This window comes from Rhodamnia argentea, chromosome 1 (assembly GCF_020921035.1).
Source record: "Rhodamnia argentea isolate NSW1041297 chromosome 1, ASM2092103v1, whole genome shotgun sequence".
Classification (NCBI taxonomy): domain Eukaryota; kingdom Viridiplantae; phylum Streptophyta; class Magnoliopsida; order Myrtales; family Myrtaceae; genus Rhodamnia; species Rhodamnia argentea.
The window spans coordinates 22,177,068-22,201,346 of NC_063150.1; the positions used below are offsets into that span (position 1 = coordinate 22,177,068).

A 24,279-nucleotide genomic window follows, 5' to 3' on the forward strand; every position below is an offset into this window, starting at 1 on the left:
ACAGTAATCACAAATTTATCATGAAGGCATTCCAAAACTGGAACCAAGAAAGTCTTCTTTTCCTACTTTCTCCGATGATGACAATTCTCAAATAGCATCCACTAACTTATTATTATGCTAAAAGAGAGATAGAGAAGCAATTCTGTTAAATCAACCATGCAGAGTAGTGAAACAACAACCGTATCATGATCGGAGAACTGAGCAAAATACTACAAAATGCACATCATATGTGGAGGTCTGTTCAGCTAATATAATATAAATTTAAATAAGTAAGAGGAAGTGCTCAATGTACTGTCCAGATAAACAAAAAAGTGAAGGACTGTTCATGCACAAAGAACAGTGATGTGTACACACAGAGATCAGGGGAAGGTTACGGGTGCATCATGCTCTTCCAGTTACCAGTGTTTACAAAAAAGAAGAAAATAGATCATGTTCTTCATAAGAAACAGGCAGACGCAAAACCCAAATCTCAAACTGATTCGCAGATGCAGAAAAAGATATTAAGAGATCTACGAGAAAATAATGAAGTTTTACGTTGAAACGTGTCTGACTTTGCACCTAATGCAGTCTATTACAAGCCCCTGGTCTCAGAGTCATTGGGTATCGTCCAGACAAGAAACTAGAAAGGAGGGTGATACATAAATCGAGTTGGCCAAAAAAAAAGAAGAGAGAAAGGGAGTGAAAAGCACAAATCAAGATATATCCACTCCACTCACGCAAATTGGCATTCACCAATCAAGAATCAATTCAATTCCATTCTTCCATTCAGGCGAGTGAAAGGGACAAATCAAGATATATCCAATCAACTCACATGAAATGGCATTCACCAATCAAGAATCAATTCAATTCCATTCTTCCATTGATCGCTGTCATTTCTACATAAAATTGGAAAGCATACCAATGGATTTGCAGCAAATCAATGTATTCGGTGTTGATGCGCTTAAGGCTCTTTGCAACACTTCCCATAATATTCACAGCATCAACCCCGTGAAACCTTTCCATTCTCACGGATAAAACTCGATTGCTTGGAGCAGCCCCATGCTTTTGTTGCCAAAATGACCTAAAATGTAAGAATGACAAATACATCAATAATTAGTGACATTAATTTTAACACAAGTTTTCTTTAGTCGGTCATTTTCATACTAGATAACAATTCAAACAAGTTCACTAAGGGCTCCTTTCGTTTCGCAAAAAGTGAATAATTTGGAAAACATTTTCTTGAAAGTGATCTCTTGTATCACTTATAAATATGAATAAATGAAAAATATTATCGCCGTCCACGAAAATATATAGGTATGAGTTGTTGTCAATAACGAAAACATTTCTCATCGATTGATCATTATAATTGATACAAGCAATTATTTTTAGGAAAACATTTTTCAAATTATTTTTTTTGTCTATCAAACAAATACACCCTTAGTGGTATAATGATTGAAGTGTGGACGACATAGCGTGCATCGATAAATATCAGCATGTTCAAAAATTCTGTTTTCTACAATTCCCAAGAGTTGCTGCCAGGTTAATTGAAAGGGTGTTCAATTGAAAGCACAAAATGGTAGCATCCTATATGTATGAGAACATACTGCCCGCTCCATATACTTTTGTATCAAGATGCAGAAGAACAAGCAGGCCCTCAAGCATATCTAACAACAAATCAAAGCTTTAGAATCCAAAATTGCTCAAAAGGAGTACACCTAGTCGTTAAACACATAACTCAAACTAATTTATAGCTTAAGTTTTGAGTGGTAAATCCCTCGACATGGCATTAGAACCTGTTCAAACCTCAGTTTTTACATGTCCTAGCACCATGCTCATTTACAACACAAGTAAGATATTGTTGTCAACTGTCGTCCATCGGTTTAACCTCGATTGAATGTTAAAATCTCGCAATGCTCAAGGATGCAGTAACTGTGGCCACACACACATGTATGCTCACAGCAAAATATGTCAAGGTTTTTTCCTGGAAATCTTCTAACACTCAATAGATACCTAAGATTTTGAAAGCAACTCCAAAACCTTTTTTTTCGCCACAATGATGCCCCGTATAGTTGACCCCAGCAAAATGTAAGGGCGTTATTCATCAAGGCTGGACTAGATAGTCTGGACTGCACCAAACCATTGAGTACGTCGACATCTGTCTTTCAGCTTCTCTACTAAACAGTGGTCATGCCTTACAGGCTCTACTCACATAGAGAGCCACTGTAATGCCAAATTGCTGTAAATAAACCTACAAACCAGTCACTCTCTATGTCATTAAGTTTAACTCTCAGGACCGGAAAATAAGTTGAGTACCTATCTATGCTCTTGTGGAACTGGTAGCAGAAGACATTTTCCTCTTCCTCTCATCTAACAGGGTCCTTTCTTGCTGTACTTACTGATTGCACGCAAACTAACCTTCTTTTACCCTTTACAGCAAAGTCCGCTTGCAACTCCTAAATCTAACCCAATGGAAGAATGAAATGACACTGCTTAGAAGTAGAGATCCAAAACATAAGACAGAGTAAAGTCACAGTAAGCTTTAGCTTTTTCAACTCACATTAAGTGCACTTATACAGTGCCACTACATGCCAAATCGAAGAGCGGGGAAAAAAAAAACTTCCGATGTTTTCAAGAGCTTTAAAATGAGTGTGGCAGAGACAGAATACTCGCCAGACATGCGGGCACACAGGAAAAAGACAAGATAGAAAAATGAATCTATTAGGTAGGCATTGCTTCAATCAAGGAGAAGATGAGAGAAGGATGGTTGAGATGGTTTGACCGTGTTTTTTAAAGGTTAAAGAAAAGACCACTATAGGGCACCAAGGGGGTGCAAATGAGCTCAGTGAGTAGACAAATCATCAACAATGTCGATTGAGACCTACATCCACACATAACTTCCAACTACACCAAAAGTTTTAGGACTTTCAACGAAATTTCAATAATCACAATAACGGGCATCTCGTCTCCAAAGAAGGCTCTCTTATTCCGTCCTAGAGACCATGTAGAGAGCAGAACTGCGGAGGAAGGAGATGTGAGCAAGGGATGGAAACATGGGTCTAAAGGGGCAGGACAAGGCCTTGAAAGATGAGGGAGGAGACGATAAAGAAAGATAGGGAGTACTTAGAGCATGAAAAGGATCTAATGAAGGATTAGGTGTAATGGAATGATACAAAGTGGGGGGGCATCATTGTTGTTGTTGTTGTGCCTCTTCTTATTTGCTGAAACGAGAACGCAGACGTTAATGTGGAAGAGCTCCAGCATTCTAGGAGCAACTGCAAAATCTCTCTAAAATGTTATCAACGTTCTAAGATCATTTTTCGTAGATTACAGATAAGTTTATCCTATTAATAAATGATTTCTCCACTAATCAACAGGATTAATGTGCAAAACATCAGCGGCACATCCAGACTCCTTGTACGTTGACCTTTCTGAGGAGCTTAAATGAGACACCACACTTCTCGCAGTAACCTTAAGCAACTGTTATGTAAAAATGGAGAGTCAAATAAGGCATATCCATCTAAACACAACAGAACAGAAAGTTCAACGTCCTCCTGAGACATTCATAAAGCATGACAACTTTGAGAAACTCAAATTCTCAGAATATGATTTTCAAGATTGGTTATATAAGCCCCCATAGACGAAGTGATAGTCCAGAAGAGATTGATTAAACCCTCAATACCTTGTCACGTAGTCAGGACTTCAGCCAGCTACCAATATATAAATCAGTTCTTTCTTGTTTCTCCTTCTTTCATTGGAATGGGATACTGCAGAAAGTTGGAGAACAAATAGATGTTCGAATATTTCAACCCAAAAAAAAAAAGATGTTGGTATACAATAATGCCAAAAAATAATATGCACAGAAAACTTCACTAGATCACTGCTCATGGTAAGGGAAAATACTCAATCTAGACGATGCCATTACTTATAGAAATCTTTCAGTTCACTTAGAACAAATGCAGCCACATGCATTAACGGAGGTTCAAAGCAAGTGAACCCATAACTTATTTCCTATGCAATGAGATTTCCAGATCTGAACTGCGAAGAAAAGAGAAGATATCAAAAGAGCAATGGTGCAGCAATTGTCATATATAACTTACATAAGATCCGAAAGCACGTAAGAATAGAGATCGATTTGAGAAGTGTGAGGATAACGAGATATACTTTCAGCCTCTGCAGTGTCTAGGATACTGATACCGTGATCACATGCCTAGCTGAGCATTTCATGAGCCTCTTTCTCTGTATTCTGCTCACCAAGCGTCGTTTGAAATGTAGCAAACCACTCATTATCTAGGATAACAAACGCCTGTTATATACAGATCAGCTTAATTCCGAAACACAACAAGCATAGAGAAAAGGTCATTACATAAAGATGTGGCAAAGAAACAACATACGTCAAACTTGAATGGACATACGTGCTATTCCATTCATAGTTCTTATAGGCTTTGTATTGGGATGATATTGTAAAGTCAACAAGTAACAAGCAAGAAAGCAATCATACATGTTAGTAAAAATGTCCATTACTGCAGAAGATTAGCCATTTCTTCAGTTATCTGCTTTAGTATAACTGATAGTTCAGTCTGCAGTTTACAAGCAATTGGCTTGTCCAATCCAATTTACACGACCAAATTGCACATCTTACTACTCTTAACTCACAACAACACATTTTTGTGAAACTACAACTTCCTAAAACTGTAGTCTACATTAAATCACGCCGATCACCATTAGCTTATGCAACTTTCTTTCGCCAAAAATCCACAGGCAGGGAGGAGCGTTTGTAATTGAACTAAGGCACATTGAGCATCAAAGTTAATTAATGGACTCGCACATGTTTTGAGAGGAGGAGAACGAAGAAATGAAAAGGTGTGAGTGAGTGAAGGGAGAGAAAAAGATGCACCAAAAACTAATGCCCATCTTAACTTTTCACGCCTATCCCAACCTAGCGCTCTCTTTCTCTCCTCACTTCACTTACTGCATCTCTTCGTTTTGGAACCATTGGAAAAAAAGACATTTAAGACATTTAAGTAAGGCAACCAAGATGGTTCCCAGAGATCACACAATAAGCGGAAGAAGAATTTTAAGGACATTTTCTTTCACTGGGAGAAGAAAAAAGATTCAAGAGTGATGAAGAAGAAGCTGTTTTCTATTTCATTTCTATGGGTTTTTTATTTTCTCACTGTTCAAATTTTATGAGTGCTCAAGGAGGGGAGCTTGAGAGAGAGAGAGAGAGAGAGAGAGAGACATTTTCCATTGCATGCAACAAAGAAGTATCACTATTTCGATTGATTTTGGAGGTATTAATATTCAAGCATCTTAACATTTCGCAAAAAAAAAGATTTTATGATCCGTAAGTTTAATAAAGGAGGCAAACCATGAAAGAGCCTTAAAAGTGTATCGTAGCACCCATTGTAACTCCAATCTATAAGCACCTAGGATTAACAAGGAGATCTCTAACATACCTAGCAACCAATGAGAAAGGAGGAAAAAGAAAACAAGTGCATCCTTAAAAAGCCAGCGAAAATAATTTAATAACTTAGGATCTGCAAAATCTAATCATATTCAAAAGAACTCTAGAACATCCCTAAATAAAAAGTAGTTTCATAGGTCAGCGTGCAAAAAAGAGGACAGAAAACAAAGTCTATAAAATAAAAGAAGGGGTTCAATTAAATTACCTGTGTATGCAAACATCAAGGTGGTTGTTCACCATCTCCTTCTTTGAAACATCATATTCGGCATAGTATGAGTTCTACCTTAGTAAACGAAGAATGGGGTGATATCAAATTCTATGTCCAAAAGCAGAGCACCATTATTTGATCAGGCTAAAGAAAGACTTCAGCCAAAAAGCTTGATCTACCCGGTTTGCAAGAAGAACTATGAAAGAAGATCGAAGTTGTGAACAGTAAAAGCAGATTCTTGGCATCACCTTGCATCAATAGGAAGTCCCGCATCTCCTTTTACCACTCTTCCTATGTGGCTAGTGCCAAAGATATATATATATAATCAGTCACGCACGGCTATTGAAGGACCAACATGATCAACTCAACTACAACCCGCCTTGGAGAGGAGTGGCACATTTTGTGTCTAATAGAGACATCTTGGGAATCGGGTGGTACGTATTTACCTGTCTGATGATTTATGCCAGAAAATTCGTTTAGCCCAAATTAGAGATGCACTAGTAGAAGGAGGATATGAATTTTTGGAAAACGTTGTCATTGCAATCAATAATCTACAAACTTGTAATATTATCCATTTCGCCATTCCAATTGCACAATTTGCAACCACATATTTGCGTTCAAGATTAGACACGATGGAACGAAATTATGGAATATTTAATGTGTTTTCTCAAACACTCCAAAATCTTGCTCATCACAGTTGCAAGATATTACTCGTGTATCACCCTACCCATTTCGAAGCTGTTATATTCCAGCATTTTGCACCGAATATCACACTTGAAAATATTATCGCTCTCATGAGAACGAACCATGATAGGGCTATCATGCTCATTGCACAAGGCTAAATGTTCTGTGGGTTAGCGTGAGAAATTATAGCGTGGGAAATCAACTCCTCTATCCAATACTGCGATATTAATCATACTATTCAGCCAAATATTTGTCCTACAATACCAATGCGTGACATGGTAAACGATGATATGTGGTTAGCGGGAGATTTCCTTACAATTATCCAATCTCATGGATATGATATAAGTAAAGACCATGAATATATATATATATATATGCATGATTGGAATTGCGAACCACATATCATCGTTTACTAAGTCATGCACAAATATTGGCGGACCAATATCCGGCTGAACAATGGCATGATTAACATCACAGATCTGCATAGAGCAGTTAACTTTCCAAGCTATGATGTTTCTCACGTTTATCCACAAATCATTTAGCTTATGAGTAATAAGCATGACATTTTTATCATAGTACATTCTTATGAGAGCTAGTATTTTCAAGTGGGATATTCGGTGCAAACCGCTCGAATACAACCGCTTCGAAATAGGCAAGTTGACATACCAGTAATATCTTACCATTGTAGTGAACAGGATTTTGGAGTATTTGAAAAAACATGTTAAATATTCCATAATTTCATTCCATAGTGTCTAATCTTGAACATGTAGATGTGATCGCAAATTGTGCAATTAGAATGGCAAAATGGATAATATTGCAAACTTATAGATTATTGATTGCAATTATAATATTTTTTAAAAATTCATATCCTCCTTGCACTAGTGCATCCCTAATCCATGCTAAACAAACTCTCCGGCACAAATCATCAAACGGTAAATACGTACCACCTGATTCCCGAGCATGTTTCCATTAGCCACAAAATATGCCGCCCCCTCTCCAAGGCGGGTTGCAACTGAGATGATCAAAATGCGAATGACGTGTTGAGGGCAATCAGCAGCCATGCTTGCAGCACTGTTGATTAAATGGAGAGAGAAATAGAGTCAGAGGTACCACCTAAAAACTAAAAAATCACGCTGTGTGCGCATTTAACAGATCCTGAATGAAAAAACAAGAGCGGTGTCATCAGTGACTGGGTTACCAAGAAAACAGGGCACTCAAATCCTTCACCTTTCTAAATCCACGGCCTCAACAATAATTGAAGTTCACTTTTTTTACCATTTTTTGTATCGCAGTAGCTACTCATTCAACACAATGGCGTGGGACCTAACTGAATACTAGACTAGTTATCTCGCAGTCAACGACTCACCAGAAGCACCAAACCGGGTCTCATAGCATGCAAGTTCTAAAATCTTACCTTGTTGTCTTATAGAAATCACACGCTCAGCAGTAAGGACTTGCAGAAGAGAGACAGGCGAAGCGGGCCAAAGACAAGGCAGCGTCACTGACTCACTGTCGAGAGGCTGAGAGCAGAGCGCTATGTAGGACGGACACGCCTTTGGGCGCATTTTTTGCGTCAGACACCCGACACGCGCCGGACACGGCGGGACACGCGGTCAACGGAACGGACACGCGAGTAAGAAAGTTTTAACCTTTTAAGGACAAAAACTGCAGTCAAAATAAGAAACACCACCTCTTATCTGTCTCTGCTCTCGCGACCCCCTCCTCTATGTCTCTCTCGCGTCGTCTCGCACTGCTCATGGCTCTGTCGCTCCCCTCAAGGCCTCGCGGCGAAGATGATGGTGGTGAAAGCAAGATTACAGGAGCAAATAACAGGGTCTTACAGTGATGCCCATGTCCAGCATACCGTCGAGGAAGATAGCGAGGAAGAGATCGATGCGAAGTCAGAAATGACGAAAGAATGCGACCGAAAGTGGGTGGGTTCGATGGAGGGTAAGCGTAGAAAAGAGAGGGAGAGAGAATGTGGATGATCTGTTTGGTAGGGATATGATGAAAAAGCAATGGCCAGTGAAGGAGAGAGGGAGAGAGAAAGAGCAAAGAGACGAGGGTGAGGGCGACTTCACCTTTGCCTCTGCCATTTCTGCAACCACTGCTCCCAGACAGAGCTCTTTCTCCTGTCACTGATGTGTTACGAAACAAGAGGAGACTGAGAGAGAGCTAGCAGATCGAGACAAGAGGAGACTGAGAGCGACGCTAGGGTTTCTTTCTCTTTTTTTTAACCCGCGCCGCGTGCTTGAGTGTCTAGGTGAGGTGAGCTGGCCCGAGTCGTGAGTTAGGTGAATCAAAATTTGAGGGTCATAACTTCAATTAGAAAAAAAAAAAAAAAAGGATCGGTCCGATTAGATGACACTCACCTAAAATCGAAAAATATAATTATTTTCTTGAAAATTAACTTTCCGAAAAAATATTTTTTAAAAAATAGCTTACTTTTCGCGATACAAACAAAGCCCACATCTACGCTCATTTGCTTTGTCATAGCATGCACAACTTTGTTGTTCATTGGATGGACATTATTTTTTGTTTTTGGTGTCATTTGTTTTTTCCTCTCCCTTCCCTCACGCGCTTTTCATAACCCTTTTCGCGTCTTGCGATATAGAGAGAGAGACACTATGTCCTTAGAAAAGAAAAGTAGGCTATGGTAATAAGTTAAAAATAGGGAGCAAAAGAGAATTTGGAAAATTTTTTACATCGCTTGCATCTATCTAAAATAATATATGATACAAAGAATCAACATAACTATCTATAAAAAAAAATTATCCGAATTTTTCACTCGATTTAGAGATGAGGAGTTTTCATGGATATATTCGCAATGAGAACTCCAATGCCATGTACCATCGGGGTCAACTAATTTTTAGGCTAGAGATGCTCTTTTAAAAAAAAATAATGCAAAATTATAAATCAATATTGACACGGGTAATTTCAAGAAAAAAAAAATAAGTTTAACTACGAGGGAGTTGAGGTGGAAAGGTCCCTCGGGACTTGAAGAATAAAATCCTAAAATGTTATATGGGCAAAAGGCTGAACGAGTAGGTGGAATGCAGCCATCAATGTGTTTTGTTTTGTTCTGGCGCATGCTTAAAGTTGCTTTTTCAAGTTTTGTGATTTCCCTCGCCAACAGAAATTGGAAGTGGGTTCGGACAGAGGTGGGATTTCCAATCCCGTGAACATGGCATGTACACGAAAGAACGAGAGATGGAATAAAATAAAGGTAAATATTACGAAAAATCTTAAGTTGTATATCTGTGATAAATTTACTTTAAATTATTTTTTTTATCATTAAAAATCCTAAACTGGTACATTTTTTATAAATTTACCCCAATCATATACATATGTAATAAATTTACCTTCCGTTAGTTACTATTAAATTTTATCGTCAAATTATCGTGTTGGATGACACGTGGCACTTGTCGGATGTACACGCTTATGATTTTTACCCTCTGTTTGTCACAAATTTATCAATTTGGAGTTTTTCGTGGCATTAATACAATTTAACAAAAATTAACGAATGGTAAATTTGTCACAAGTGTATCGGTTTAGAGTTTTTTTATGGCCAAACGAATTATTTTGGGATAAATTTATCACAAATGTACAAATTTGAGATTTTTGGTGGTCAAAAAATAATTTATAAATTTGTTACAATCAGTTTGGGGTTTTTCTTGATAAAAAAAATAATTTGAGGTAAATTTATCACAAGTATATTATTTTGAGATTTTTCGGGATATTAATTCTAAAATAAATGATGGTTGTGGGAATTAGTTGAAGTTTTGAACGCTGTAAAGAAAAACAGTGCAAAAGATAAAATAAAAGATTAAGTAAAAACTATTACATACGCAAATACCAGTTTTATATTTTTAGCCCGCCGAATAAACTACGAAGTATTTTCATTTTCATTGAAAAAGCAATAGAGGACGAGGATGAGGATACGAGTCTGGATGGTACGAAACGGCAAACCACGAGCAGAACAAGGAAGAGAGATACGGGGACACTAATTAAGAAAAACCAGTCTCATCATTTAGGAAAACAAATGATCACAAAACTATTTTTTAGAGAAATTAGGGGGACAATCTACACTTTTGAACTTGTTAATACACTTCCATTAAATTGTCGAATAGAACATAGTGTTCCTAATTGCAAAGGATGAACGTATGGAAATAATAGTTTCTATAGTTCAAATCAGAAATTAATATCGTGAAAAAACCCACTTCTTCAATATCGAGGCGACATTTATGCAGATAATTCAATTTTCATCTTTAATTAACTAACCAAGAAAAAAAAATTAACGAAGCGATCACACACACGTATTGGATATGTCATGGCAAAAGAAGTCACGAATCACTCAACACATTATAAACTTTTTGCCTGTGTATAAAGGAAGAAAAACGTACAAAAAAAAAAGAGATTTTGCAAACTCTTGGCGCACCAGTGAAATTTGCATGTTTGGAACATCATTCGAAAAGTCTCTTCGTCTCTTCAAGCTCATCTCTCTAAAGCAAGTGCGCAGTGCTTTTAATGGAAGAAAACGAAGAACCAGCTGTAAACCTCTCCTTGCAAGCACCATCTCTCTCTTGTCCGAACGAACCATCTTACCGCCATTGACACCCCCCGTGCTTCTGAAGGAAAAGGAAGAGCCACCTTACAAGTTACATCCGTATGCTTTTAATGGAAGGAGAGGAAAGGAGAGAGAATCTCGCAGGAACACAGTTGTCGGCTTTTGCAGTCTGCCCGAGCCTTTACTTGATGGATGGGAGTTTAAATGCTTTGTCCAACTTCCAAAGTGAAAACAAGCACTCTCTCTCTCTCTCTCTCTCTCTCTTACTATCTCTCCATCCATTGTCAATTTTTTTCTCTGGCCATATTAACCGAAGGGAGAGAAAGAGAGGATGCAGGAATTTGAATTTGATTCCTCTGTTCTATTCACAATTCGCTTCTTTCCGCTTATCAAGAATGAGAAATGTTTCTTGGCGATACACATTTCAAACCCGCGCGGTGAAAGCGGAAGGGCCGGAAGAGAGGAGAGGAGAGTGAGAGAGCCACGCCACCCCACCGTAATCAATATCACTGCAAACTTTACTCTTGACCATAATTATCGCACAAAACCCTTGACCCCAAATCACGAAAAACGTCAAGCTGATATATTTGTGATAAATTTATTTCAATATGATTTTTTAACCACCAAATATCCCAAACCGATACACTTGCAACAAAAATTTACCTTCCATTAGTTTTTCTTAAATCTAAACGTCAAATTGTTGAGTTGAATGATACATGGTATTTGACGGGTGTATCAGTTTGGCATTTTTACCCTCCGTTTGTCACAAGTGTATCGATTTGGAATTTTTCGTGGTATTAACCCAATTTAAAAAAAGATAAATTTCTCATAGGTATACCGGTTTGAAATTTTTCGTTGTCAAAAAATTTTAGTTTGAGATAAATTTATCACAAACGTATCAATTTAGAATTTTTGTTGGTCAAAAAAATAATTTATAGTGTTTTTGTCACGGATGTACCAGTTTAGAATTTTTCGTGATAAAAAATTTAATTGTTGATAAATTTGTCACAAGTATACTAATTTGAAATTTTTCGTAATATTAATCCTTATACAAATTATGCAGGCCTGACAACAGGGAATGCTCAAAACGTTTCATCACACACCCCCACCCCCCGCGGGTTACGACGTCTTGACTTTAGGACCCGGCTTCTTATTTGCTTTGGTAATAACGGAGCATGGAGCTGATTCCTTTCCTTAGATTTGGTCGAGGGTTGTTGCTGCTTCTCTTTGCACGATTTTGCTCTTTGATAGTTTCCGAGGAGCGAAAGGATAGAACACCCAGCCAATTGGTTAATTCCGCGGGCTGTGCTGGTCGAAGCCGGTAATACTAATAGTAGTGAATCGTTTTCCCGGACTCTGATATGACCAACATGCAATATAACCCGTTTTTCCTACGTTTTATTGGTCGAATGTCTAATGCAACAAGCAACACTTGTACTAAACACCTCCCGCCATTTTTTGATACATTCTAGATTCAAAGAGGAGGAACAGAAAAAAAAGCTAATGGTGAGGAAAAATTCCAGCCAATGCTCAAGCCAAACGTTTGAAAAATAAAAATAAAATAAAAATTGGATTGGCTAAAAAGATACTGATGATTCTGATTTAATCGTAGCGGATAAAAAAATAATCTTCTCTTGCGGGTCTGCAGATTATAAAGAACCACTCCCTGGAAAACCAATGGTGGTTGCGTTTTACGACCTTGGCTCTGCATCGGGACTGAAGAAGCTTGATGAATACCTCCTCACACGGAGCTATATAACTGGGTTAGTATCTGATCATCCCTATTTTCTTTTTTGAATAATAGAACGATAGATAAAGTCAAGTGCATTGTTTTTTGTTTGTCTTGCTATGTTAGGTACCAAGCTTCAATGGATGATATCACTGTGCATGCAGCACTTCAGAAGCCCCCGTCAGCTGAACTTGTCAATGTATCTAGGTGGTATAACCACATTGAGGCTCTACCAAGGATTTCGTAAGTTCTCATGACACATTAAGTTTTTAATTCATCTTGCCTTCAACACTTAAGGCATGTACATGCAGCATATTACCACAATATAAACTTGCTTATTGCAGGCCGCAGCTGCAGACGACGACTGCGACGACCACGTCGAATTGTTTGGTGAAGAGACTGAAGAGGAGAAGAAGTCTGCCGAGGAATGTGCAGCTGCTGTCAAGGCATCTGCAAAGAACAAAGAATGTGAGTTTCTTATATACACATAGGGAGGTTGATGATTCGAAGCTCAGTGTTTGTTCATAGTTCCCTCTCTTACCTCATAATGTACTTCCTTTGGTATCTAGATCGGTCAAGTTGCTGTGCCAATTATTACATCAGGAAAAAAAACCTGTTTTCAAATGGGAACATACAGTAGAAAAAATCATGGTGTCGTGCAATATCTAACTGATTGCCTGGATGGAGGCTGTCCATAACTTGCTCCTGTTGTATACCATGTTGTTGATTTAAAAAAAGAAAAGAAAAAGAAAACTTAATTCATATGATGACTACCACCTGGTCCATGGCTGATAGATCATCTATGTTTTACCGAAGCACTAAGGACTGTTGGCTCAGTCAGCCCTATGCTTTCGAAAATACGATCAATGATAATAAAGAAAGACTTTACCGTTCTGTTCTTATTTTCAGCTGGTGAGTCGTCTGTGCTGTTGGATGTGAAGCCATGGGATGATGAGACTGACATGAAAAAGCTAGAGGAAGCAGTAAGAAGCGTGCAAATGCAAGGGTTGTTTTGGGGAGCATGTGCGCTCTATTGCGTTCGTTCGTCCGTCCTCGGCTTTAATTAATTGCACAGGGTCTTAGCTTTAGTTTTGCCCATCTAGATAACATTAGTTTCCTGCATGATTATGAACCTTATTCACAACTCGGTATGTCTTTTACTACTTTCAAATGCAGAGGTATTTGGTGGATAAGAAAAAGTATGTTCTCCTCTTGCTATTGAATGTTTGGTGCTGCTATCTTCAAGAACCTGTTAGGTGAGAAGTCTCTCTGATACAAATGTTTAATGTCACACAACCAAACTCGTACCTGTAGGCTATGGTATAAAAAATTTACAGATGATGCTGACCATTGTGTCGAAAGTCTCGGCAGTGCTTTAGAAAAGTTCAGTTGAACTTTGTTGGCCGATTCCTCTATATTCCATGGTCTTATCGACTTGATCCTTACTACTTTGGAAAGCTTGTGGCTTTTAGTTTCATGATTTGCATCGAGAATTACGAAACCAATCTTCTCAGCATAGCCAATATTGGCCTATCGGATTCAAGTGTCTGTGGATTGGGGTCGGATTATTGACAATATCGGTGACATAAGAATATACTAAGCTAGTAGGAACCATTTAGGAAAGTTAGAAACACACTTTAAATCACCTCAACCGATGGTAAAGTTTCGCTCATGATGTGATCGAAAGGTTACAAAATTTGAGATGTCGGCAATCTGTACTATGATTTCTTCCTCCTCGTTTTTCGATTTCATTCTCAGGTTTCTATTCTTAATCAGTTAGTATGTAATGCGATCGCCAATTTGTTTTTCAGTAATTAGTATCAAAGCGGCCTTTGTGGCAAAAGGCCTCTGCGTACATCTGGGCCTGCCATTAAAACACCGAGAATCGGCGGTGTTATTTTTTAAAATGACTAAATTTCTTCCTCAACAGTTTTTAAGTTATTTTGGTGTATGATGATATCACTGATGACAATGAAATTACTAGTAAAAGAAGGGACTCCCACAAATAGCATGTACATTTTGCCCATGTTGGGATATAATAAATTATACTTCGAGCCAATTTTACTGGTTCGGTCTAGTAGGTCAGATTCTTCCTTAGGAATTGGGAACCTGACCGGTTAGTCTCGATTTCAAAATTTTGAAAACGGGAATGGTCCAGAACCGATTACCGCAATCTGCACGCCCATACTTGAAACCCTCAACCAAAAGTCATTTGAATTTCTTTTGTCTTGTGTAGATGACACTGGATCGATTAACCGAGTGGCTATTTATGGATGTCGATGTGAATTTGGCACCCGAGATAAAAATTTTGCGCCGTAATCTCATATTTATATTGCCCATTTTGATTCAGGTCCCATCTTATTGAGTTTAGAAGATTGGCTTAACAATATACAAATATGATATTTTTTGGGCGGCGCAATTTCCACTCTTGTTTTGGCTAAAACACTCCTTTTTGCTATTTTTTTTTTGTCAACCTTTTTGCTAGTTAACTTACTAAAATACCTTCATCTTTCTTCAATTAAATGCTTCTCTTTTTATCATGCTGATCCACAAATCTATCTTTATTTTTAGTCGATCTTGATAAAAATAGAAAAGTAAAATTGATCACGAAATGGAAAAGATTAATTTTTTAAAAGCATAATAAAATGTCGAACACATTTGCATTTGGATATGTATTAACAAAGGATAAACACATAGAGGAAAAAACATGAATCCGTGTTGTGCAGCTCTTGATACATAGAAAAGAATTAATATTGATTGTAAATTCAATCTCATAGTAAGTGGATTAATTTACATGAGTTTGAAAGTGCAGAATTTGTAAACAAATTTTCAATCCCATCTTGCAATTCATATTAAAATGTGAAAATATAAAAAAAAAAAAAACATACATAAACGATTTGTAACTTTAGAAACCTACTAGTCTATTTGAAAATTACCCACAAGACCAAAATCTGCTTGACAATTATATTGAATTTTAAATTTCAACTTTGAAATAAAGTTTCCCTCAAACTATTTCATAAAAAATAGACAATTAATTGTGTGTTATGAGCCGTTATAATTAGAAATTCTAAAATTTTATATAACTTTTCTAATTAAAAGCATGAGATCATAAATTAAGAGTAACAAACTTCTTTAGAAAAAGAGATAACATAACGTATTATAGAATGATATTTTATTGGGTATAATTTGACATTTATATTGTGAATTTGATATTTAAAATGGAAAATAGAAATAAAGGCAGTTATGTTGGTTAAATTGATAAAAAAGGAAATTATAACTCGAAGAGGGATAAGAATATTTTGGTCTATTGATTGAAAAGAGAAGTGTCTTAACCAAAATGGGAGTGAACCTATTTTTTTTTTTTTTTAAATTGGATTTTCGTAGACACAATTGATGGTTGGAGCGCCATTCAATTTCCAAATATCTTTACTGCTTGGAGCACAATATATTTTAGGGTATGTTTGGTAACATTTATGATTCTCTTTTTTATGTGTCTTTCTTTCCCGAAACAAGAAACATAAAAAAGAACAGATTTCAGAACAAAAATTCTTCTCGAGAATAGATTTGAAAGAGAAACAAGAACTGAAAAAAAGTAGCTTCTTTGTTCCCGAAAAAAAGAACAATATCATTTTTAAAAAAGCTCAATGTAACTTAATGATGGTCTTTACAGCCATGAGTCCATCACCGGTCACTACCCTTGCTGTCGGTTGCCTATCGTTGCTGTCGGTCACCGGTCATCGTTGTCACCGCTAGTCGCAGCTCGCCGGTTCCCGTGACCTCCACTAATTCTTTTATAATTAAATGAAAAAAACTTGAGAGTAGTAATTTTTTATGTCGTACTAAACACATTTACCTTTTTTTTTTTCTATTCTAGAAATAGAAACTTTATAGAGTTATCAAACGTGTTCTTTTGCTCAGAAGTTGCTTCGGAGAGTAGAACTAAGAAAAATCATTTCTACTCGTAAATTATTTTCGAAACAGAAAGTTACCATATGCACGCTTAATCTCTAATCTTGAAAGAAAAGAAGAAAATTTGAATTGGCAAAAACGATAATCATCATTCTTATTTAGTCAGAACGGGTAAAAGAAAACCATATATCCAGAAAAAGAACAATTTACAAAAGGGATAAAAAAAAATTCAAATAAGAAGTTGAACTATTATCATTTTTTGAAATAAGAGTTTAAAATGGACTTTGCTTTAAATAAGAGCATGGAGTGTCATCTTTGCTGCAAAGAAGGACTTGACAAGTGTATTTTTGTCATTTCCTTTTTCGATTTCTTTTTCCTTTTTTCCTTTTATTTTTTTTCTTTGATTCGGTCGACCAGGGCATGCCGGCCGCTAGCGATCCTCGCCCGGGCAAGGCAAGGCCGCCCTTGCCGCCGTGATCGGGTTTGTTTTTATGCCACGAATAAGCCCGGATCAGCTGCCAATTTGGCATCCTCGGGTGGTTTGCATACAAGCTTTTGAATGAGAAAAATGCGGACCTCATTGCCTTGGTCAACGGCGGTCTCATCGTTGAGATAGGCTCCCACAACGGTCTGATCAAGAGAAAAGATGGACACGAGACAAAGCTGGTGGAACTCCTGAGCCCGCCTAACCGTGACGAACAAGAGCAAGGGTTTGAAATTTGTTTGTCTTCTGTCGCCGAGGCCATGTCCACGAGGGCAACCTCGCTCTGCCTGTGCAAGGGTGGCCTAGCCTGTGATCGTCCGAGGTCGCTCTCAACCGACACAAAAGAAAAATAAAATGAAATGAAATTAAAAAAGAAAATGAAAAAATATCTTAATTATAATTTTTTTTAAAAATAAAGTGGGCACTTCATGCTCTTATTTAAAACGAGTTTTACTTTGAAACAAGGGATAGTGGGATTTGACGATTGAGTCCTCTGCCCCAAAACGAAATTACCACATTAGCCTCCTGCCTTCGTTCCCAGATCATTAAACCCTAACTTATGTAATTGTCACCTCCTCTGCCTCGCCTCCTCACTCGGCACCCTGCTCAAACTGGGAAGTCCCGCGCAGCCTCCCTTCGCCTTATCCGTCTTTTTCCAGGTAATCTCTCTGCAATGAAGGGGGATTTCTCGATACTTCTCGTTTCTCTTTTCTCGTGAATGTCGCGATTGCTAAGGATGATGTCGAAACGTCTGCGACGATTTTGTGTTTCATTTGGACTAATTGGCTTTTGCGCGTGCTCATTATATTCCGGTCTTGTTGTGTCACTAATAAGTTTTGATTGGAGAGTTCATGCCGAGGATGTCATTCAGAACCTCGATTGAGTACGAGAGAGAGAGAGGAAGGTCCTTTTTTGTTGTCCATTCGGTGGTAATTTTTGTTGTTTTCGATCTCTGGAAGTTGTTGCATTGATATGTTCGAGGATATTGTTTTAGACGTCTGTAATGGTCTGCAAATTATGCCCCATGAACGAGATGGAGCTACGTTGATGCTTTATACTGAAAGTGTTGCAGTTTCATGTGATTGTTTCGTGCTGGCTGATAAGCGGAGTCTTGTTACATTGTTGCTTATGACTGGTAATTCAAGAAGATGATCTTCTGATGCAGCTTTTCTCTCCCTAGTCTGCGAAATACTGGCAATTGAGCTGACTGAATATTCAGTTGGGTGACAAATGGTAGTAGATAATGCAGTTTGTGTATGCTTTGAGTTGGTTCTTTTCATCTGACTGGACTGATCAATCTGGACCCTTGCCTAGAATGGCTTGGAGGTTTGACTAGTGCATGATGTTCATGGATCTATGAGCAAACTTTGTGCTAGCTATTTTGTTGTTCTTGTTGTGACCTTTGGACAGACTTTTGCGGGTGGGTGGTTAAATCAAAGAAGTAGCTTGTCCATGTTCAATGCTAACGCTTATAATCTTCTCGTGTGTCTGCAGATTATAAAGAATCACTCCCCGAAAAAACAATGGCAGTTGCATTTTACGACCTTGGCTCTGCATCAGGACTGAAGAAGCTCGATGAATACCTCCTCACACGGAGCTATATAACTGGGTTAGTATCTGATCATCCCTGTCTTCTTTTTGAATGATAAAACAATAAGTAAGTTCAAGTGCAAATATTTTTTCTTTGTCTTGCCATGTTAGGTACCAAGCTTCAAAGGATGATATTACCGTGCATGCAGCACTTCAGAAGCCCCCGTCATCTGAATTTGTCAATGTATCTAGGTGGTATAACCACATTGAGGCTCTATTGAGGATTTCGTAAGTTCTCGTGACACATTAAGTTTTTAATTCATCTTGGCTTCAGCACTCAAGGCATATGATTGAGGATCTACTGTTAGTTCTAAGTTTTCTGTTTTTAGTTTCTTTCTTTCTAAAGTTTAACACTTTAACCATGTCAGTGGTGTTTCTGCGGAAGGTTGTGGTGTTACTGTTGAGGGTTTTGCTCCAATCACTGGGGAGGCAGTGGCAACTCCCCCTGCCCGTGACACTAAGGCAAGCTGCTGCTTTTTTTGGGGGGGGAGGGGGGTTTGGTTTTATAGATGCGTCGTTACTGTTCTTATGCTTCTGTCGAAAGATTTGCTTTCAACGTGGCAGTGATGGGATTATTTTCTTTAAACCATGATTGGGAAACCTAAATGCAGCACATTACCATAATATAAACTTGCTTATTGCAGGCTGCAGCTGCGGACGACGACGACGACGATGTAGATTTGTTTGGTGAAGAGACTGAAGAGGAGAAGAAAGCTACTGAGGAACGTGCAGCTGCTGTCAAGGCATCTGCAAAGAAGAAAGAATGTGAGTTTCTTATATACACATACGAGGTTGATGATTCAAAGCTCAGTGTTTATTCATAGTTCCCTCTCTTACCTCATAATTTAGTTCCTTTGGTATCTAGACCGGTCAAGTTGTTGTGGCATTTAATATATCAGGAAGAAAAAACCCGTTTTTAATGTGAACATACAGTAGAAAAATCTTGTTGTCATGTGGGATATCTAACTGATTGCCTGGATGGACTCCAATTATATATCATGTTGTTGATTTCAAAAAATAACCTAATTCATATGATGCCTACCATCTGGTCCATGGCTTATACATGATCTATTGTTGACGGAAGCTCTAAGGACCATTGGCTTGGTCGACCCTATGCTTTAAAAATTGGGATTGATTATAATAGTGAAAGATCTTACCGTTCTATTCTTATTTTCAGCTGGAAAGTCATCTGTGCTGTTGGATGTGAAGCCATGGGATGATGAGACTGACATGAAAAAGCTCGAGGAAGCAGTAAGAAGCGTCCAAATGGAAGGGTTGTTTTGGGGAGCATGTATGTTCTTTTGCGTTTGTTTGTCCTTGGATTTAATTAATTGCACTGGGTCTTAGCTTTACTTTTTCCCATTTAGATGACAACGTGAGTTTCCTGCATGATTATAGAACCTTATTTACAATTTGGTATGTCCTTGTTACTTTCAATCCAGAGGTATTTGGGCATAAGAAAAAATATGTGCTCCTGTGTTATTTAATGTTTGGTGCTGCTATCTTGAAGAACCTATTAGATGAGAGGTCTCTTTGACATAAATGTTTAATGTCACACAGCCAAACTCGTGCCTGTGGGCTATGGTATAAAGAAATTGCAAATTATGCTGACTATTGTGGACGATTTGGTTTCGGTTGACACTCTCATTGAGGACCATCTTACGGCTGAACCAGTGAATGAATATGTCCAGAGCTGTGACATTGTTGCTTTCAACAAAATATGTAAGAACATCCTTTGGCCTAGTATTTTCTATTCTCACTGTCATATTCATCATTTTTTGGAGCTGACTGGCGCTTACATCTTCTATATTTCTGTTTTGGCGCATCTTTGTAACGGTTCTTTTGTTTCATTTGGTGCAGAAATTATGTGATGTATCGAGGTTGTGCCCAAGTGGCTTCTCGTTAACTTTGTGGCTATTATTTGGTGTCTTATCCCCGAATTATATGCAGAAATAGATGTAAGAGACGTATCTCTACATTCATGGATTTGGGTCTGTATTTTATTTGGTTGATGTCACAATGTTACAATTGTAGTCTTGATCTTTTATTTTTCCGACATTGTGCAACAAGGATTGAAACTGTATTTGGTATGGAATAATCATTTCGATCCAAACTCTGAGGCTAAGTTGACGGTGCTCGTTTCATTTTTTTTTTCCCCCTTTTTGGGACTTGTGCAATCAGTGCATATTGAACATGGGGTTATTGACTCGATTGTGCTTATCTTATGCTTTGAGGTGATCGAGGTTGACAATATATCAAAACATCTTCACAGATGGAGCGATCCGAGACCATCATTTAGAGTGACTGGTTTTATTTCCATTTAAGTGTGGTCACTGTGGTTGTTCTTTGGATTCTCAGTTGAACTTATTTATATTAAGGAGAAAAATTAGGTACTGATATTAAGGAGAAAAATTAGGAATGAAATCACCAGCTATATTGCGAGTATGTATCGATTTTATTCATGCAAGGGTTTAGGTTTGGATTCGACAAGTTATGTCGCGTTTGACCCGTCATCCATCAGCAGAACATTGAATACATGAAGGGGATGGCGCCCAAACTGTAAAGATAAACAGTTCTTCAAATAGATCGTGTAATATTAAAATCTTTCCAAATTGTAAAGATAAACAGTTCTTCAAATAGCTCGTGTAATATTAAAATCTTTCTCTTTTGAATTTCCAAGTGAGAAGCAGAAGATTTAGGGACATGCGGCAAGATTTTCTGCTATTGATTGACTAGTGTCACAGGCCGAGGGTTGAGCGTCGACCCGCGTAGCAACTTAGGCTTCCTTTGTATGGATTGACCCGCGTAGCAACTTAGGCTTCCTTTATATCGATTGAATGCCTAAGCTAAGCCAATTGGAGCCTCCTTTCGGATAGTTCCTAGAGAGAGATGCCTAAGCTAAGGCAATCGGAGCCTTTCGGATAGTTCCTAGAGAAAGAGGAGATGCCTAAGCTAAGGCAATCGGAGCCTTTCGGATAGTTCCTAGAGAGAGATTCTGGGAGGAAATTCTTTAGTATTTTGTTTGTGGATGATTAAATGAGAATGGGGACTCCCTTTATATAGTAGAACGCATTGGATTACAACAATAGATTTATATCTCATCCGACGGCTAAGATCACATCTCACATCTTTCTAACCACCCACATTAAGTAGGAAATTTCTAGAGAGAGGAGGACAATTACAGTATTGCCCGTCCCCGAGAAAGTTTTAGAGAGTTCAAGAAAACTTTAGGAAACCCTCGATTGCCGGGACACAAGTAGTTTTGGGGTATCTCTTGGCCATCCGCACGACCGATCGTGCTGCAAAAACATCGGCCCGTGCCACTAGACTCTAAACAGTTGTGCTTGAAACCGTTATTGGGGCTCGATTTTAGAATACTTATCTTGATTTTTTTATTTATGTAGATCATTTTCTCGATTAACCGTCGAGAGTTGTTCGAAATATTGGTAATGGATTGATGTTCCGATTGTTCGGCTCTGTCATGTCGATGACGTTTTATTGAATTATCTGCACCAGTTTAATCAATTGACACACCAATTGAGGAGTCAAACTGTAATTGAGCTTTTATCGAAATAGGAACAACCAAGTCAAAAGTTTAAACTAGAGAAATTTTTTGGTGCTCGGACAATTTCATCCACCCAACCCAAGCAAGACACCCCATCTCAAGTGTCCGAAATTCCTGATAGAAATCTAGTCATTTTGTTTAAGGTCCCTGCGAATGTCATGCATGAGAACACTCCAAAATGTCATTTGATGTGAAAGCGCGTAACTTGAAAATCTACCAAATAGGTTGGTCGTATTTCGTCAACCCGATCATAGGTCCAGAGGCTCGATGACTTTGACCCGACACATCTTCGAGGTGAGCTCTGGTGGAAACTCTTACCGGCTCTGCTCGGCTCGGCTTGGCCCGATATGCAAATTTGAAACATGGGTTTGGGCAGACTTGGACGAGTTAACTCATTAAAAGCACGTCCAACCTGGTCTGGGCCCGGCTAAGGCCCAATAGTTTCATGTGTTCTCTAAAATCTGTAACATGATGAACGGACTTGGTCGTGACTTTTCAGACAAGAGCTTGGACCAACACGCTTGTGCCGAGAACTTTGGCGGTCCCCGGGTCGAGCCCGTCCATCGATCGTGTCTGCCAACTACAGCGGCGGTAGCCGAACCGCACATCTCCAAACTAAAAGGCCTAATTGGGCCTCGGCGTGGCCTTGGGCCCAAGCCCTGCAAGATTGGAGGCGTGGCCCATGTCTGTCGTCAAACCAGGGCTTCCCTTCAGTCATATGAATTTGTGCAGATCTTGAGAAGTACAAAGAAGCATTCGGTTTCACAAAATTAGGACTAAGCAAAGTGTGGATCAAACCGGATTGGAAATCGGAACCTTACTGAAGCCTCTATATGCTAAATAACGAAACGCTCACGGGTACATCCAACCTCATCGTGTGGGTAAAGTTTTCAAAAGTACAACGACGACCACCTTTTAAAATCGTTTAATGCGATTACATTCGGGTTTTGGGATGCTTAAGTGTTTAGTGACAGTATTGTTCCCATCTTCTACTCCTAAAACAATCAGATCTCTTGAATGTTAAGCCAATGCAATAGAAGTAAATTTACCCTTCTTTGCCTCTTCTTTGAACATACCATTATGCCAGACCCTGTTGCTTTCCTAGCATAATTATTTAGAATTCCAGAAAGACATGTCGTGGAACATTTCTTCCTACTCGATGTGACCGGTGAAGAGTCGTGGGCTAATGATCTCGAATCTGTAGAGAGATCCACATATCCTTTGAATGATAATAAGTATAAAGTAACTTCCCACGAACATGTCGTGAACACAACCAATTCTTCACGAGTCACTAGAGTCCAGCGCAGATGGCACGCCTCAGATCGAATCGAGAAGACGAACGAAAGCTGTCGGTGACATCGATTGAAACAAAAACCACGGAACCCTAATTGCTAATAACCACAACGGCTCGCATACCATGCATTTCCAAGAAAAGACTAAAAAGCTCGATTGACAAGTCACTTGGGAGTCGTTAGAAGATGGATGACCACCTCTTTGAACGAAGGATCCAATGTCAAAAAGGCAAGAACTCTTGTGAAACAAGAGAACAAAACCACCTCCCTCTCCCCCATTGAAAAAGACTTTTGCCCAACCAAACCACATACTGCAAAAGAGAATGCGAAAAAAACATGCAGCAAAGAAGGGAAAGTGGAGCAAAGAGACTCGACTTGTGGGGTAAGTACAAAAGCAATCTCTCCTACTCACACCTTCATATGATTCTCCACCCAAAAGTGACTCCAAACACATACTTACATGCAAATGGCGGGAGAAGTCGGGACCGACCAACCATCCCTTTTGTTCCTCTCTCTCCCTCTCCCTCTTCCAGTTCATTTGGACACGTCTTGGTTGTCTAAGGGTCACAGAAAATCGAAAGTAAAATGATGTTTTTGGTCTTGTAGACCCTGATTTTCTCAGTGAGGTTGGAGAAATCTTTGGTTGATGGGAACAGGCACTTTGATAGAGCCTTATGAAGACAAATTGGTGTTGACCCTTGAATACTTTCTCTCTCTTGCCCGGTCAAAGTAAAGCTTGGGGAAAAACTTTAATTAAATTTCAGCAAGAACAAATGAAGAAGAAAAATGGGTTGGAGATCCAAGTATT

At 38.6% G+C, this 24,279-nt stretch overlaps 2 protein-coding genes across 2 annotated transcripts; both read left to right on the forward strand.

Annotated features, from left to right (window-relative positions):
* The first annotated feature begins 8,128 nt into the window (after nt 1-8,128).
* On the forward strand, nt 8,129-13,678 carry LOC115727009. Its single transcript, XM_048277625.1, has 5 exons — nt 8,129-8,285; nt 12,551-12,665; nt 12,758-12,874; nt 12,976-13,099; nt 13,541-13,678. Exons 1-5 carry the CDS (start codon nt 8,129-8,131, stop codon nt 13,568-13,570), a joined length of 543 nt encoding a protein of 180 aa, XP_048133582.1. The 3' UTR covers nt 13,571-13,678.
* A 3,873-nt stretch (nt 13,679-17,551) lies between these two features.
* On the forward strand, nt 17,552-20,727 carry LOC115727019 (elongation factor 1-delta). Its single transcript, XM_030657128.2, has 8 exons — nt 17,552-17,683; nt 18,519-18,633; nt 18,726-18,842; nt 18,983-19,076; nt 19,259-19,379; nt 19,792-19,905; nt 20,175-20,336; nt 20,475-20,727. Coding segments are annotated over exons 2-8 (696 nt in total). The 5' UTR covers nt 17,552-17,683; nt 18,519-18,547; the 3' UTR covers nt 20,477-20,727.
* Nucleotides 20,728-24,279: the final 3,552 nt, after the last annotated feature.

Bases quoted from the DNA above. Each gene is read 5' to 3' on its own strand.
- LOC115727009 (XM_048277625.1), top strand. From the start codon at position 8,129: ATGATGGTGGTGAAAGCAAGATTACAGGAGCAAATAACAGGGTCTTAC. The intron at 12,666-12,757 runs GTTAGTATCTGA...TTGCTATGTTAG, and splicing joins ACACGGAGCTATATAACTGG to GTACCAAGCTTCAATGGATG. The intron at 13,100-13,540 runs GTGAGTTTCTTA...TCTTATTTTCAG, and splicing joins ATCTGCAAAGAACAAAGAAT to CTGGTGAGTCGTCTGTGCTG.
- LOC115727019 (XM_030657128.2), top strand. From the start codon at position 18,548: ATGGCAGTTGCATTTTACGACCTTGGCTCTGCATCAGGACTGAAGAAG. The intron at 19,380-19,791 runs GTGAGTTTCTTA...TCTTATTTTCAG, and splicing joins ATCTGCAAAGAAGAAAGAAT to CTGGAAAGTCATCTGTGCTG. The intron at 19,906-20,174 runs GTATGTTCTTTT...AATGTCACACAG, and splicing joins AGGGTTGTTTTGGGGAGCAT to CCAAACTCGTGCCTGTGGGC.